The sequence below is a fragment of the Rhineura floridana genome, chromosome 18 (assembly GCF_030035675.1).
Source record: "Rhineura floridana isolate rRhiFlo1 chromosome 18, rRhiFlo1.hap2, whole genome shotgun sequence".
NCBI classification, from domain to species: Eukaryota; Metazoa; Chordata; class Lepidosauria; order Squamata; family Rhineuridae; genus Rhineura; species Rhineura floridana.
Window position 1 is genome coordinate 12,387,111 of NC_084497.1, and position 17,050 is coordinate 12,404,160.

Consider the following 17,050-nt stretch of genomic DNA (forward strand, 5'->3'; position numbering starts at 1 on the left):
TCTTTTAACATCTTTTTTGTGTCAGACAAAGATCTTTCATTTCTCTCAGGCCTTTGAATGATTTTTTAAAACATCTTTTATTAATCAGGGCTTTTTACTTTTATTAATTTGATTGTGATGGGGAAACATTTCTGCTGTTCTTCTAGTCATTTTTAGTTGTTTGGTTGATGCGTTGTACTGATTCCCGGCTGTTTTAGATTGTTTTTTTTGTAAGTCTTTTTGAGGGTTTGGTGGAAAGGTGATTAAGACATCAATTTCACATCCTCATGTTCATATGCAGCAGATTCCTGTAGAAGGATGAGTCTCAAGTGATAATTTAAAAAAATGACAGGCAAGTAATGCCACTTCAGAACTTCTGGGTCCTGCTCCAGAAATTCTAATGGCCATATTGAAAAAGTTGCCTTAATTTCTGTCAGCCACTATATGTTTGTAGCTGACTGAGAAATTGTCATTGTGATTATGCGTACCTCAATACGCCTAATGCAGTTTTTGCCTTCTCTTTCTAACACTTTCCACTAACCCATTTCTAGATTTCCCAGTAAATCCCAGCATATAATCAGCATGCAATCATGTGTACAGTAATGTCAAAGAGGTTATACAAGCAAAGACTGAATGCCACACTGCAGCCATGGAGCAAAAACATGGTGCGTGAGACTCCTGTACTGCCTTCAAGTTGATTCCAACTTATGGCGACCCTGTGAATAGGGTTTTCATGAGGCTGAGAGGCAGTGACTGGCCCAAGGTCACCCAGTGAGCTTCATGGCTATGTGGGGATTTGAACCCTGGTCTCCCAGGTTGTAGTCCAGCACCTTAATGACTATACCACATTGGCTCTCATGAGACTCCTACTGGAAAGTGGCTAGGGACGGGTGAGAAATTTGATTCAGTTCGCATTTCAAATTAAAGCATCAAATTCGCACTTTCCAAAACACACCCATCCTTCAAAATTCACACATCTGAATTTTACAATGCAGGTCGCCAACCAAACAATGTTTGCAAAAATGCATATGTTTGGAGAAAGTGTGCATGGAAAGGAATACATGCCTTCAAGTCGATTCTGACTTATGGCGACCCTGTGAATGGGGTGTTCATGGTAAGCGGTACTCAGAGGGGGTTTACCATCGTCTTCCTCTGAGGCTGAGAGGCAGTGACTGGCCCAAGGTCACCCAGTGAGCTTCGTGGCTGTGTGGGGATTCGAACCCTGCTCTCCCAGGTCATAGTACCACTACACCACACTACATACAAAAATGCATTGCATGTTGAGAAACTGCTTGCAAAAATGTGTGCCTTTGTCAAAACTGCCTACAAAAAAGTGTTTATTAGGAGAAATCTGCACTAAAATGCTGGAGAATTTCCATGAGGATTTTTTTTTTAAATCACAAATTACTGCAGAAATGTGGAGAACTGAATTTAAGAGAAACTGAGAGATCCAAAACTGACGGATCTTTCCATCCCTACGAGCGGCAGTGCAAAGTTGGTGCTGGAGCCTTCTAGACTGAGGCTGGGACACCGAGTTCATCCTCAGGACTCACCACCAGACTCTTTGTGACTGTGACCAGTGGAAGAGGAAGCACCAGCACTAAATGTCATAATCCTATTATATATTAAAAAGAGCATGCAAGTCTTAAATTTGTGTAAGTAGCACCCAAGGCTGTGAAGTTATAAGACCCAGAAGAAACAAGTGTGATTAAATCTAGGGATCTATGGCAGCCCCCTGGGAAAAGTTAGCTGGCCTTTTTAAAATCAAGATTATTTCTCCTTCCCTTGAATCTTTTTAATGTTCTGCCAGAGCAGAGCCATCTAACTCTGCCGAACATTTTCTTTAAGGTGACGCGTGGTGGCGATTCTATCATATCCCATAAAGCATGCAGTTTCTTCTGCTGCTGCGGGGAAGCCTCATCAGCCAAGATGGAGTCCTGCCCAGAGGACCAGCCTTCCTAGTGTCTCATCCGGTCACAGGACAGGATGCAAAGTCCTAAGCCAGCACCTGCAACCCTTTGGGTCTCGCTTGGCAGAACTAGAAAGATGAGCAATGAGGCTGGCACATTGGACCACACTGTCCAGGTTCTCACAGTTCAGCTGCTGCTCAGACGGCGTGGCTGCAGGAAACGGAGCTCTGCTTCCCTAATCTCATTTCGGCTAACAAATGCCTCTAAGGGCATCTGCAGATCAGTCTGGAGAGCTCTCAAAGCAAGGACAACCAAGCGCAGAGGGAAGCAAGTCAGGCTGGCGTTGGAGTGGAGGCCGGGCGCTTGGAAGTAGCTGACAGGTGACAACGGCCAGAGAGTTTTCTCCCTGCGCTTCCCCCCAAAGCTCTCCAAAAGTGGCTTCTCTTCAGAGATGGCCCTTCTGTTTCTCCAGGGGCCACTTGCCTGGGGCATCACAACCCACCTCAAGCTCCACAGGGCTGGGGGAATCCTCTGGACCAGAGTTTGGGGGCACATGAGGGGAGGGGAGAAAGGACTATAGCCCTGTGCTCTTAGCCTATGCTGCTTGTTTGGGGAATTGTGCTGGCCAGGGCTGAAGGGGGCCTATGCCGTTTGGCCTGCATTCCCCCCCCCCCATAACTGCCTTCTTTCTTTCTGGCTGTTTGTGGATAGCAAGAGGCATCTTCTGATTGGAAGGCAAGGCTGTCTTGACACCCAATTCCACCAACACTCTGGTCCCCACACAAGCCTAACCTTAAACCCCCAGGTAACCATGAACACCAAAAGACACCTCAGACTCGTTCTGCCTTCCCTGTCAGTCACATTCTGAGTTTGCCGCTTGCCTCCAGGCCTCGGTCACAGCCTGCCAGCCCCTCTCCTTTCTCCTGCCCATGCCTCCCCCCCCCGTCAGATTCAGGCTGGGTCTGGGCTGTAAACCTGTGCATGTTGTCAGCACACTTGGATGAAACAGATTATTTGGATCCATACCAATCGGGTTTCAGGACTGGACATAGTACTGAAACAGCCTTGGTCGCTCTGGTGGATGATATGAGGAGGGCATTAGACAGGAGGGAATCCACCTTTCTTGTCCTCCTGGATCTCTCAGCGGCTTTTGATACTGTCGACCATGGTATCTTGTTAGATCGCCTGGAAGGATTGGGAATAGGAGGCACTGTTTTACAGTGGTTCCGTTCCTTTCTCTCTAACAGGCATCAACAGGTAGCATTGGGGGATGAGGTTTCAGACCCTTGGCCCCTCACTTGTGGAGTGCCACAGGGTTCTATCCTCTCTCCCATGCTATTTAACATCTATATAAAACCGCTGGGAGCTATCATCAGGAGTTTTGGGCTGCGGTGTCACCAATATGCTGATGACATGCAGCTCTATCTCTCTTTTAAATCCACACCGGAGTCGGCTGTGGAGACCTTGTCCAAGTGCCTGGAATCCGTGAGTGGGTGGATGGGAAGGAACAGGCTGAAGCTCAATCCTGATAAGACCAAGGTGCTACTTGTGGGTGACAGGGGAAGGTTGGGTGTTGTTGACCTGAAGCTTAATGGGGTGAGTCTACCCCTGAAGGATCAGGTCCATAGCCTCGGGGTTGTTCTTGATTCCAAGCTGTCCATGGAGGCTCAGATTTCGGCAGTGAGCCGGGCAGCTTGGTATCAACTACACCTCATATGGAGGCTACAACCCTACCTCCCTATCCATCAGCTCCCACTGGTGGTACATGCCCTGGTCACCTCTCGATTAGACTACTGCAATGCGCTCTACGTGGGGTTACCCTTGAAAATGGTCCGGAAATTACAACTGGTGCAGAATGCGGCGGCTCGTTTGCTTACATACAGCCGCCGCCGTGATCACATCACGCCAGTGTTATTTCATCTACACTGGCTTCCAGTTGTTTTCCGGGCCCAATTCAAGGTGTTGGTGTTAACCTTTAAATCCCTATACGGTTTCGGTCCAGTTTACCTGAAGGAGCACCTCCAGTACCACCAATTAAGCCGCCCGACTAGATCAGCCACGCAGGGCCTTCTCTCAGTCCCACCAACAAAAACAGCTAGGTTGGTGGGGACTAGAGAGAGGGCATTTTCAGTGGCGGCCCCCACTCTCTGGAACTCCCTCCCGTTCGATCTTCGCCATGCCCCTTCCCTGGATACATTTTGCCGAGCCTTGAAAACTTGGCTCTTTGGACAGGCCTTTGGGATCTCCGGGGTGGGCTAATTTTTCTGTGATTGTTTTATAATTTGTTATTGATTGCCCTACATGGTTTTATACTGCTACATTAGTGTTGACTGCATTGTATTTTATTTTGTATTACATTGTATTTTACTGCATTTTAATGTGTACGTCGCCTAGAGTGGCTTCGGCCAGATAGGCGACACAAAAATTAAATTTATTTATTTATTTATATATGTCCAGCTGCAGACCTCCTGACTGATTTGTCTTTGTAATAAATACAGATGGGTTGCTCACCTAAACCTGATCTTCCCCTGTTCATAATGGACATGGCGAGGGCCCTGTGGCCTCCCCTCGTAGCTCTTGGCTCCAGATCTGGGGCACAGCACCTCCTCTGGTGACACATGTAGGCATCCACGTATGGGTGCACGTGTGGTCAAGGATGCACATATGAGTGCACGTGTGTTGCCGGGAGAAAGTTTTCTTCTCCAGCCTTAAATAAAAGCCATCTCCAGAGAGGCGATAAATCCCCCTTGAATCTGCCCCCAGGAGGCAGGTCCTTCCCACAAGAGATCTACTTTAAAAGGCAGTGGGGGGCTGCAGGGGGGACACCAAATCTCACCCACAAAGTTTGTGTTTCAGGAATAAAGGTAATTGCGGGAGGGGGAGGCAGCGGCACTGGAGCTGCCTCATGCAACAGGTGAGCCAGGAGAAGAGGACCTGAGCAGCCCCGCCAGCCCAGCGAAAGGCTCCCCTGGACTCCATGAGGAGGAGCTGCGACATTCAGATTCAATCACGGACTAATCTCCTTCAGGGCAGAGAAATTTGGAAACATCAGGAAATCAAACTGTGAAGCCTGCGATGGAATGTGATTTATGTGGAAATGTGATGAAGCTAATGTGCTTGGCTTCTGGATTTAGCAGCAGGCTCTGCGTTGGGACCCAATCGAAGGGCTTCCTGGCGAGGCGAGCTCGTGGCGCTCCCTGGACGTGTTCCCAAAGCCTGAACAGAATGTAAAGCGACGCACCCCCACCATGCACACACACACCCACTGTTCAGGTCTGATCTGCATTTTTTGGCAGCTTCTCCCAGGATGCGCATCTATAAACAGGGGCGTGCAGATGCGTAAGCAGGCTGAATAATTGGGCAGAACTTTGCACTTCCCTCCCAAAGCATAAAAGAGATTTACAGCCGGTTTGGTGTCGTTCACACATCGCTTTTCCTGACGCACTGCAGATTTTAAAGCTTGCTGCCGCCTTCCCCCTTCTGTGTAGCACAGCATCACAGGTCTCAGATTGATATCAGTGATGATACCCTCAAAAGTTTTCCAGCTGCAGTTCTCCAACCCTGGGGGGCAGTTTGGGCCCTCTGTTTAAGGTCAGGGCTATGCAGATGCAGGTGCCTGCTGTCATTCTGATGGCGCACCGCAGCGGCAATCGCCAGGATCTGCGATTCCAGAACCCACATCCAGTTTCCTTAGACTCTCTGGTTTTATTTATTTTGGCGGTGGGGAGTTTTCCAAGTGTATAGCCCCTCCGGCTGCAAAATAAATTACATGGGCAATGCTGGAAACAGCAGCGTTTAAGCAACAACAGTGGGCCAGAAGTGAGTCTGGGGCCAGTCCTGGGAAGGAGCTTGAGTTGGGGACCAGGGACGACATGGCAGCCATGCAGTTGGCCATGCACAGCCAAGCGTATCACTCTAGGCTGCCTGCCAGTCCTGATCTCCTTTTACTGGGGCTTTTCAGGGGTGCCAAAGTTGCAGCTCCACTACCACCACAGGCACACAGAGAGTTCGTGGTGGCTGATGCTTACACATCTGGGTGGTTTGCTGGACAAGTTCTCTCTCTGCAGAGGTGGTACCGTAATGAAGGCTCCTTCCTACGTCAGCCTGAGCTTGGGTCCCATGGTTGGTCAACTGTTGGAGCCAATAGATGCCTGAAAGGCTCACCAGGCCCAGCACCTGACAAACCCCCCACAGCTGCTTTCTGCAGATGACAAAAAACAGACAGGTGTGTGTGGTGAGCTCCACTGCATCCAGACTACCGACTTTTCCAGCAATGGTGTCAACTCTGCTCACATAACTTCTTTGCCAGCACATCCCCTCAGTAGAGCTGTTGATGGTGTCACAGCAGGGAGAGTCAGGCAGACTGTGGCAGCTCACGTCTGGAGTCCAGGCTGGTCTGATCAGGAGTGGAACAAGGTAAGCTTTCCACAAGATTGGGTAGGCCAGGGTTCTTCTCTCTTGGGCCCACAGATGTTATTAGACCACAGGTCCCATCATCCCCCAGTCAGCTAGGCTAATGGCCAGGGATGATGGGAGTTGTAGTCCAACAATATCTGGGGATCCAAGGTTGAAGTGTGGTAGGCCACTTTGAAACTATGTCTCTAATCTCCCCCCTCTGAAGATCTCAGGAAGATTTGAACAGGCAGATGTCCTTACGTTCTTAGATATCATAACATCTATCGTACACAATTTGATTGTGGATGAGGGGGCCAGCTGTTGTGTATAAGTGAGACATGGGCAGATGAGCTGAGTGGCCACCTGGGTGCCTGATGCAACACCATCCCAGGTTAGTAGGGCAGGGAGGTGTGGGGAGTTGCAAACATCCTTGCCAGAAGACCAATCCATACTGTGTCTGCATTCAAGGGACTGTTCATGGTGTTCGGGCAAAGAGGCAGAATGAGGATGTTGTTAGCGTGCTGTCCAACTTGCTGCACTACAAGCTCCCTAACTAAACTGGTGGAGATAGTCTCAGGTGTGGTGTTGGAGAACCCCTTCACAGTGATGTTGGTGGACTCAGATGGGCTGGCTTGGGAGTTTATGGCCTCCATGACAACCATGGGAACATCTCATTGGCCTAACCCATGTGGCCAGACATACCCGTGACCTGGCCTTTGCCACAGAGTAGATTGGTAATACTCCGTGTGTTCGTTCCTGAATGGCCTGGGGCATTTTCAGCAGGCACGGCTGGCACTCCTGCCAAGGCTCTTCACTCACCATGGCATGGTGACAAGCACAGAGCCATTGCCACAACTGCTGTGGACCTGCGGGTGGCCCATGGATGGCACTCCGCCATGTCCTCAGCAAGCAGACGGCCTTCAAAGGCACTCTTCTGCACACACTCAGTCCTGGGCTCAGCAGGAGCAAAGGAGAAAGCATTTGCAATGGCCCAGGGATGAGGCTGACAATGAAAATGAAGGGAAAAGATTGTCTCTGGGAGAACTTGGCCTGGAGGAGCCACAGCTCAGGTTGACCTGGCCTGGCTCATTCCCAGCACAGCTGCCCTACAGAAGGACAGTTTCTCCCATGCCTGGGCTTGCTGCATAATCTGCAGCCTGTGCCGAACAGAGACGGCCACGAGGGATGCCGGGTGGCCAAAGTGAAGCAAGCACGGTTCAATACGGCTGCAATCGGCACGGGAGGAGAGTGACTCACTCCAGATTGGTCATTAAACTTAAACGCGCAGTCAGTCAGGAGGGAAAGAGCCTGATAGGGGGCAAGCCAGATCCTGCCAAGGATGGCAGCAGCAGCAATAGTAGCCGTGGGGGGGGAGGAAGAGGTGGGGGGATCGGTGGGTGGGCCCAAGAGGGACATGTTTGTCATGGCAACAAGTGAAAAGCAGACAGAGAAGTGCATCAAAGGAAATTATTTGTGGGCATCAGATCTGTGTGTGCAAGCAAGGAAACAAAGCAACCTCACCTGCTTCTGGGCAGCCCGGCAGAGATTCTGCTGTGTGCATGAGCTCGTTCCCTGCATTTCAGGCTGCCTGTGGGGACTCTCAGGAGTTCCTGTATTCCTGGCTTTGGCTTTACAACTGAGTGACAGTTGCTACATACAGTGAAATGAGGAGATGTCTTTTAGGCATGTCATGAATGTCAAAGGTGCACATACTTTTGCTTGAAAAAAGGCGTAAAAAGGAGCCCATGGTGAAGGCCCTGCAAAGACACTCTTTCGTTTGTTTGCAGCTCATTCTTGAATGAACCCAACAGTAAGCCTTGAAATTAGGGTTGCCAGGTCAGAAGCATCCCAAACCCTGAGATCTTGGGGGCAGGCATAGTGGCAGGCCTGAGTGATGTCATGGGGTGGGCCTGAGTGATGTCATGGGGACGGGCCCGAGTGATGCCATTAAGCATGATTCATTAAGCATCAACTGCAGTTGCTTGGCGCATACAATTCAAACAAAAACATTTCTCTGATTGGAAATTTAAGATAGAAATCTTAGCTAAAAGATGGAGCCTGGGTAAGGAACATTTAATCTAGCCAACTTGCTTCTGGCAAAAAGGGTTTAAGTGCCCTCAGGCCAGGCCAGTCACCAGAAGGCCACTGTAGGAAGAAAGGAGCCTGGTGTTGTGGAGATTTTTAGATGTGAGCACCCAGGCGTAAAGATGGATGCCCCTGAAGGCTGCAATTCTAAACACACTTGCTAAGCCCCATAGAACTCAATAGGACTTACTTCTGAGTAGATATGGTTTGGATTGTGCTGTTGGTAAAGCTTGACTAGGGATCCTCTGCAAAGATATCCATATCCAAGTAGGACTGGCAACCCCCTGCCTGGAATGCCCTGCCCCTACCTTTTAAGATCCAAATTTCTTTACATATTTGACCCTTCACTTCAGAAACAGGTCTGAGAAATGAGAGTAAGAAGATTCTGTACCCTTTCTGTCCCCTCTGTGGGCTGCTATAAACTCACTTTGACAGCCAACCCAATTCCAGTGAGTAATAATTGACAGAGAGAAAGTGCATATGGATTGGTCTACCTTCACAGACAAAAGCTTGGGAACAACAACAATTGCAGCCACACTTCCCAATATGGATTAGTCTTTGACCACTATTGGGCAAGAAACAAACCATCATGCAACCAACAAGGTGCATCATCAGTGGGTTTTAGGGGGTTGAGCTGAATGCATTGAACCACCGCTGTTGCTTCTATGGATGAAAGGGAGTGAGGTTAAAGGTAAATGAAATGCAAATAGAAATGAAAAAAGAGACAGTGATGATTTCCTAAACACAATACCATACCAACCACAAGATTCCTATGAGTAAGGCAGAAAACTCAGCATCCTGCAACCAGTCAGGATTCATAACCAAAACCCAAAACTAAAAAAATCCTGGCAGCCAATCAGCCAAGGCCACAGAAATCCCCATGCAGCACAACCTGACCTGGGAACTGCAGTTAGTGCAGAATACTGCAGCACGATTGCTGACATGAGTGAGACCCTATCAGCACATAATATCTTTGCTCTGAAATCTACACTGGTTGCCGATTTGCTACCAGGCCAAGTTCAAGGTGTGCTTTTCCTGTTATGGGTGCCACATAGTACTTTTTATGCTCTTGTAAGAAATCAGTCCTTTAGTGTGGCAGCACCTATGCTTTGGAACTCTCTGCCTCTTGACATTAGGCAGAAGCCTTCATTGTACTCTTTTCAGCAGCTGCTAAAAACATGTTTGTTTAGCCTACCTAGGTATGTAGAAGCTCATTGTTGGTTTTATTATTTTAAATGTTTTTAAATACTTGTCTTTAACTGTTTTTGCCATTAATTGTATTGCTTTAATTCTTTCTGTAAACTACTTTGAGATTTTTTTACAATAAAGTGTTATATAAATGTTGTAAATAAAATACATAAATAACTATTAGAGTCACTGTGGCCCTTGGGTCTCTTTCCATTTTTAGGGACAAAGGAATCTGCTTTATACTGGTGGTGCCATCTAGCTGAGTACTGATGACATGACATTGGATCTCCAGGATTTCAGGCAATTTCCAGAAATTGAATTCTGGACCTTTCCATGCAAAGCATATGCCCTACTACTGAGCTACAACCCTTCCTGTTTAAAAAAGAATCTTTAAAAATTGTTCTGTTTAATTCACTAATGAATATACTTCATACCTGGTGCAGATCCACACCATTCATTTAAAGCACATCCAACACATATTTGAAGCACATAAATCACACCACAGAATCATGGGAACTGTAGTTTGTTAAGGCTGGTCAGAACTATAACTGTGAGGGGGAAACTACACTTCCCAATATTCTTTAGGGGAAGCCATGTGCTTTAAATGCAAGTTGGATGTGTTTTAAATGTATTGTGTTGATCTACTTAATAAACTTTTCCTGCATGTAAATTGTTTTAGTACATTTTTAAAAATGGAAATAAGCTATAAAGTTTACTGGGTGACCATGGGATACTCATCATCTCTCAGCCTCATCTGCCCCCCAGGATGAAAACAACAGAGGGGAACTATGTCCACCCCAAAGAAGAAGGGTACACTTAAAATGTAGATGAAATAATCATGTACAACCAAGTGTGAAATCAGATATTTATCGGGACATAGTATGAAGAAAGATTTATATAAGCATGACTTTCAACTATGTTTATTATTTACACAACCTGTAAAGATAGTTATAGGGCAATCCTCCATTTGTTTACTCAGAAGCAAGTCCCAATGTATTCAGTGGGGCTTACTCAAACAGGGACAGAACTGCAACCTCAAGTTATAAGGAACTTCATTCACCCAATCCAAAATTCAGAATCATGCCCCTTTAAGCTGTTTTGCAACTGTTTATACTTGTTTTTATGGTTATTGGATTTTAAAGAGATTTATTTCTTATTGTGAGCTGCCTTGGTTTCCAGTCTGCAACCCTACCTCACAGGGTTGTTGGAAAGACTCCATATACACACACACTGGAGATGTAAAGATACATACACCCCATATAATAGTTTATTTTCAAAACCAGTCAGTCATTGCAGAACATTTTAAAAAAAATCAGTATCTGTTTCAAACATAATAAAAGCAGGAAAGAGACAGAAAGATTTACAACACAGACACAATTCTTTGCTATGTTCACTCAAAAGTCCCATCAATTTACAACACAATCCTAACCATGTCTACTCAAAGGTAAGTCCTATTGAATTAAATGGGGTTTACTCTGTGTGTGTGCGATTAGCATTGCAGCTTTACTCCCAGAAAAGCAAGTACTGAATTAAAGCTTCATACTGGAAAGGTTTTCAAAACACTGCCCTCTTCAACAGTCCAGGAAAATTTAAAGTTATTTGACTCCTGCACACAAGAGAGAAAAAGACTGAAAGCTATATACTTACTCAGTTAATGAGATTTTCAGAAAAGCAGGATAAAACATGTTTTCTAACTTGCAAAGAAGTCTAGCTACTGCACTGTCAATCACAACCCTGACTTCACTTATTGGCTACAAACCTGAAGGGGAGTGATTAGAGTAGCCAGCTATGAGCTCTTTTAACTGAAGCTGGAGGGGTGTGTGACATTTTGGTGTATATCTTGTGAACCAGACTACCTAGAAACTTAATTTGTTTTTTAAATGAAAGCTGAGAGTCTGGAGATTGAGATGACTCACCTGGAGACCTGGAGAGCACCCCAAAAATCTGGAGTCTCCGGGCAAAAACCGGAGACCTGGCAACCCTACTTGAAATCTTGCTGAGGATCTCCCCACTTTCCCCTCCCACACCCACACTACAGAAACTGCCCATAACCCTCCTCCTACCAATTCTGTGGGGTGCATTGTGGATTTGTTATAGCGATTGGTATGTAAGCCACGCCAAGTGAAAGATGACCCCATGCCCTCCAGTTTCCGGGCCCCCAAGCTCAGCAGATGCTACTCACACATTGGCTTCAGCTGGCCAATCAGCTCCTCTTTTGTCCATTTCGCCCACTCCTTCTTGTCCGTGTTTATGGAGCACAAGATGGGGCCACATGGCTTCCCACAGTCCTCGATGGCGGGTACATTCAAGTAGTGGACCAGCACGATGTCCGGGTTCTACAGGGAGAAGGGCAGAGAACAGAGGCACAACACCATCAACACTGCCACTACTACTGCCATCATCATCTAGCAGTCTCATAGTCATCATTACTCAGGAAGGCTAAGAAACAAAAAAAAATCAGTGCAGTTTTAAAAGGTTTCTAAAATATATAGTAGATTAGCAGACTTGTACCCTGGAATTCAAGGAATTCCCAGGAGTGTGTTGCTTAGGAATACAAATCAGTGTAGTTTGGAAAGGCCTAGTGCACCATCTTGATTCAAAATGGTGCCTAGGTGTATCTAAAGCACAGAAATCTGCCCCTTGCTGTCAGGAACCAGCATGCAATATTTGGGTATGATATCTTAAGAGGTGTCCAAAGGCATAGCAAACAAACCAAGAAATAACTTTCAAAATAACTACTACTACTACTACACCTTTTAGTCAATAAAAGCTCACAACAATACTTGTAAAAGGCAACGCCATTAAACAAGCAACCCCCCATGGTTTTCTGCAACCTCACTCCCCCCTCCCAATAAGCCAGTCTGCTGGGTGACTAAACCCCCATTAAAGAGCATGAGGAGGAAGCAGCAGCCCCAGACAGTGGTGGCCTTCAAAGTGGGAAAAGAGCATGGGGGTGTGGGTCGGAGGGGTCACTAGGTCCAAGGAGGGCAGCCATGCCTGCAGCCTAATTCTCAGCTGAGCACCACTTGCTAGGACGGAGTCCGGGGGGCACTTGTGGCCTTTGGCCTTGCTTACTGGCACTGATGGGAACTGGGAGTCCCATAGCATCTAAAGGCCACAGAACTTCTCCAGCCCTGTGCTGGAAAGTCCTATTAATGCTGAGCCGAATCCCAAACGCTGGGTTCTTCTAGCCTACTAAGTCATACTCAGAGTAGACCCATTGAAATCAATGGGCTTAAGTTATTGGTCAGATTCAATCCCACTTTGTTTGCTTATGACATCCTCCACAGCACCTGAATTGGGAGCAAGGCACAGGGCAGACATTTGGCAGTTGGAGGCTCCTGTGGGCCTGAACTCCCTTCCCACAGAGGAAGCTGCCGTTGGGCCTCTGCGTGCTTCCTTGCTCATGGCTGGGGTGCTGCGGGTGAGAGGAAGGCCCATCAGGACCACTTTTTTGCAGTGTTTTATCAGCGAACACTTGCATATTGGTAACACCAAGGGGGAGACATGATGTACGCAGACTGAAGGAGCTGGAGGCAACAACTGGGCAAATCTCCCCTCTGGGATCCGGCTTCACAATTCCGCTTCTTGAGCCAGAATCCAGGAGGAGAGAGACTGAGGGCAGAGCCAAGAGGGGAAGCTTCCTCACCTGCCCTGGTTCACTTGTGGCAGCCTTGAGGTTCTCTTTATGGATGGACCAAGCCGTCAGTTTCATTTGCTCTCTGTCTCTCATTTTACCAACCCTAAATTCAATTTGCTCCATTTCTGCATTAATGTGCAAATCAGTCTAAAAATTCATATATTTTACTCTGTTATATTTTAGTCTATGTATGCCGCCTAGAGTGGCCGTTAATTCGGCCAGATAGGCGGCCTAGAAATAAAATTTTATTATTATAATTATATGCATTTTTATACTCATTTCTCTTAATATATATGCATTTTTGCAAGAGTTTCCTCTAAAATAATGTAGTTATGTATGTTATTGTCACTATTGTATGCAATTTTTGGTCAGAGAACAGCACCACCACATTCAGGCACGTGCAAAATTTTGAAGGATTGCTGCGTTCCGGTTGGCTCACTGGCTCGGGAGGTACAAATTAGGTAGGTTCACATTAAAATGAAAACGATGCACTTCTTTGGTTTGGGTTATTTTGTGTTTGTTCACTATAAGTCATGGTTCTTTTATGTGCTACTTACTGAGTGTAACAATGTGAAATGAACAGTGTTTGCTAATATTTAGATATGTTTAGAAAATCAGTAAAAATCCCTTAAAAATGCAAATGACATGAATTTCTTCCCAGTCCTGAGTTGCTTTTGCTCAGCCCCAACCCGCTGTCAAGCTGTTCCTCACAAGGAGTCCAGGGTGGCAAACAACAAGGGATGTGTATGGACCAGAGCTTGGAAGTAACTAGTTACAAGCAACGAATTACTTGTAATTCATTACTTTTTCGAGTAACGAGTGGGTAATTCCTTTACATTTTGATTGTAATAGAACTAGGAGTAATTTCACTACTTTTGTGGAGTAATTGTAACGTTTCCAGAATTACTTTTGGGCATTACTTGGGGGGGGCAGGGGAAGTCTTCTGCTCCTCTGATTTGTGGATGAAAATCATGTGCCTCAAACTGGGCTTCTGTGCAGTGTTGCTCTTTCCTCATGTTCTGTGGGTGGGTAGGAGGCGACGAGGGAGGAGCCAGAGAGTGAGACAGGGTGGAGTGGAGAAAACAATTATTTTAAAAAATGGATAGTGGTGGTGAAGAATGGAGTGGAGGGGGAAAGGATCCGGAGGTTAAGAACATGGATAAAGGAGGAGAAGGAGGCAGCAGCAGAATGGAGATAAAGAACTGTGGAGGTGAAAGATGACAACATGTGTGTGTGTGTGTGTGTGTGTGTGTGTGTGTGTGTGTGTGTGTGAGAAAGGGAGAGAGAGAGAGAGAGAGAGAGAGAGAACACTGTGTTTGCACTTGGCACACAAAGTGGCCTCTACCACCCTCTCTGGCTACTGTGCTGCATTTGCAGTATTTTAACTTTTTTACATCTCAGGGGAAAATGTTTGCTTGAGTGAGTGTCCCTTAGTTGGTGGCAGGGCAGGGTCTGGGAGGTGGTTAAGTGAGAGAGATTATGCTGGCTGGCTGAGTGGGGGGGGGTTGCACTTGGTTTGACGTGCAAAGATCTGAGTAGTGGTCTCTGCCCCCCTCCCCACCACCCTTACCAGCGGAGAGACCACCATTGCTATCTTATGAATAAAAATAATTATTCTACTACCTCTGTATGTGTTTGTTTATTTTTAATGTTGTTTTAGGCTACTTAGATGTGCAGCAGCCAAGGCCAGCACCTTGTAGGCATTTTTAAAGTAACTGAAATGTAATTGTAGTGATTACTTTGGAGGAAAAGTAAAGTAATCAGTTACTTTCAGAGCAATTGTAATTGTAACGGTAATTACTACTTTTTTGGACCATGTAACTTTAACTGTAATTTATTACTTTTTAAAAGTAATCTTCCAAGCTCTGGTATGGACTGCCTTCAAGCCAATTCTGACTTAAGTCAATCCCATGGTAAGGGTTTTCATGGCAAGCGGTATTCAGAGGGGGTTTACCATTGCCTTCCTCTGAGGCTGAGAGGCAGTGACTGGTCCAAGGTCACCCAGGGAGCTTCATGACTGTGTGGGGATTCAGACCCTGGTCTCCCAGGTCATAGTCCAACACTCTAACCACTACACCACACTGGCTCTTAACAAGTGATAAAACAATAAAAACATCTTAGAACACAATTCCAACCCAGATGCAGATTGGGAGAAAGGTCTCTACTTAAAAGGCTTGTTGGAAGAGGAAGGTGCCACAAGTTCAACAGAGGTGGCACCTAATACATAAGGGGAGGGAGTTCCAAAGGGCAGGGCCCACCACATGAAAGGCTGTGCGGAACGGACCTCCCGATAAGGTGGTGTCTGCAGGAGGCCCTCACCTGCCAAGCACAGTGATCGACTGGGTATATAAGGGGTAAGGCAATCTTTCAAGTTCAAGGGAAAGGGACTGCTCCGAACAGTCAAAACAGACCTGCAGAAGGGGCCTCCAGCAGGTGGCACTTTAGGCAAGGCAGCCCCTGATTGCCCCTGAGAGAATCCTGCAACCTCAGGACACAAGGGCGAGCCATGGAACAAAGTTCCAGGCTTGCCAGTAAGCACAAAGGCTGCGGATCCGCATCCATCCTTGCAGGGTGGCAGTCGGGCCCATCTGGGCAAGCTCCCTTGAAGAGGTCTTTTTTTATGTTTATGCCAAACCATGCAGATCCTCCCCCTGCCCCCCACCAGCACGGCTGCCCCAGCTGAGAAGCAAACAAAGAAGCAAGAGTATGAAAAATCACACCACAAATCGGAGAGCCACAGATCCAAGGCTCGGGGAAATGAAGAGGCTTTGTCCCAGAGGCCTGAAAAGAGGTCAGCAGAGGTGAGCATGAAGGGACCACAACTGTGCCCAATCCTCAGCCATCATCTGCCCACCTCCGGAGAAGGGGATGGGCAGCCGGGTAGGGCCTGCCCTGAGCACCCATGGGTGAAGGAGGGGAGGGAAAGAGGGTGCTCTCCTTTCCTAGGGTGATCCCTGCCTGAGGCAGGTTGGACAGTCTCAGACATTTAACCTAATAGAGAGTGGTTGTCAAACGGCTAATCCACGGGTATCAAGTTATTTTAAAAAAGGATAAATTACACAAAGGAACAATCCATTTTTACCATAATAACAAAGTAGGCTTCATTCATATATTGTCAAACCTGTGCTAGCAAGACTGAATGTTCTTGGAAGGCAGTGGCTGAGAGGCATTTGATATGCTCTTCCTTTCTGAGCTGAAGCCAAAGGTGTTTTTCCGCCTGCAAAGATCTGCTTGGAAGTGTGTGAAGGGCGATGTGCACAGTAGTGCAATGGCAAATTCAGATGTGCAGAGTCCCTTCATGACATTCACAGCCACTACCACCCTCCAGAGAATGAGATTCTTGTAAATGCCTTCTCCCACAACAACAAACATCCCTAGGAGCCAATAAGCACAAAACAGGATCCTGTTAGCTACTGAAAAGGTTATTCTCAGTGGCTGACTCACCTCCTTTCACTCTGATTGGCTCCAGACAGCAGAAAATGTTAGAAGACTCTTTTCAGTGGCTAACACACTCTTCTTTCATGCTGATTGGCTTGTAGGATGTTGGAGACATAGGGACTCTGTTGGGACCCTGCTTCCAAAAAAGTAAGGGGTCCAAGACCCCCCGAGACCCCAGATGACTACACCTCTGGATGTGTATTGAAATCTCAGAAGGCAGTTGAGGTGGGCAGACTGAATATAGTTTCTGGCAGGAGGGGGGGTGCTTCAACACTCCGCATTTTCACAAAGAGTAAAAATTACAGAACAAATCATGCATGGTAAGAGAAATAAGAGAAAAATCTGCTCAACTTGTGTATTCCACAGGGTTCCAAATCTGGACTGCCTGACGCCCAGCACCCTGGGCCCAGTGTCA

At 46.8% G+C, this 17,050-nt stretch overlaps 1 protein-coding gene across 3 annotated transcripts in view; it reads right to left on the reverse strand.

Moving 5' to 3' along the window:
• CAMTA1 (calmodulin binding transcription activator 1) overlaps positions 1-17,050 on the reverse strand; it is a 697,561-nt gene that overhangs the window by 99,930 nt on the left and 580,581 nt on the right. For all 3 annotated transcript variants that reach the window (XR_009759573.1, XM_061602029.1, XM_061602030.1), the window contains exon 5: positions 11,740-11,893. Coding sequence is in view for 2 of the 3 variants with exons in the window: in XM_061602029.1 (XP_061458013.1) it covers positions 11,740-11,893 (154 nt within the window). In the remaining variant the exon portion in view is untranslated. The remainder of the gene's footprint in view (positions 1-11,739; positions 11,894-17,050) is intronic.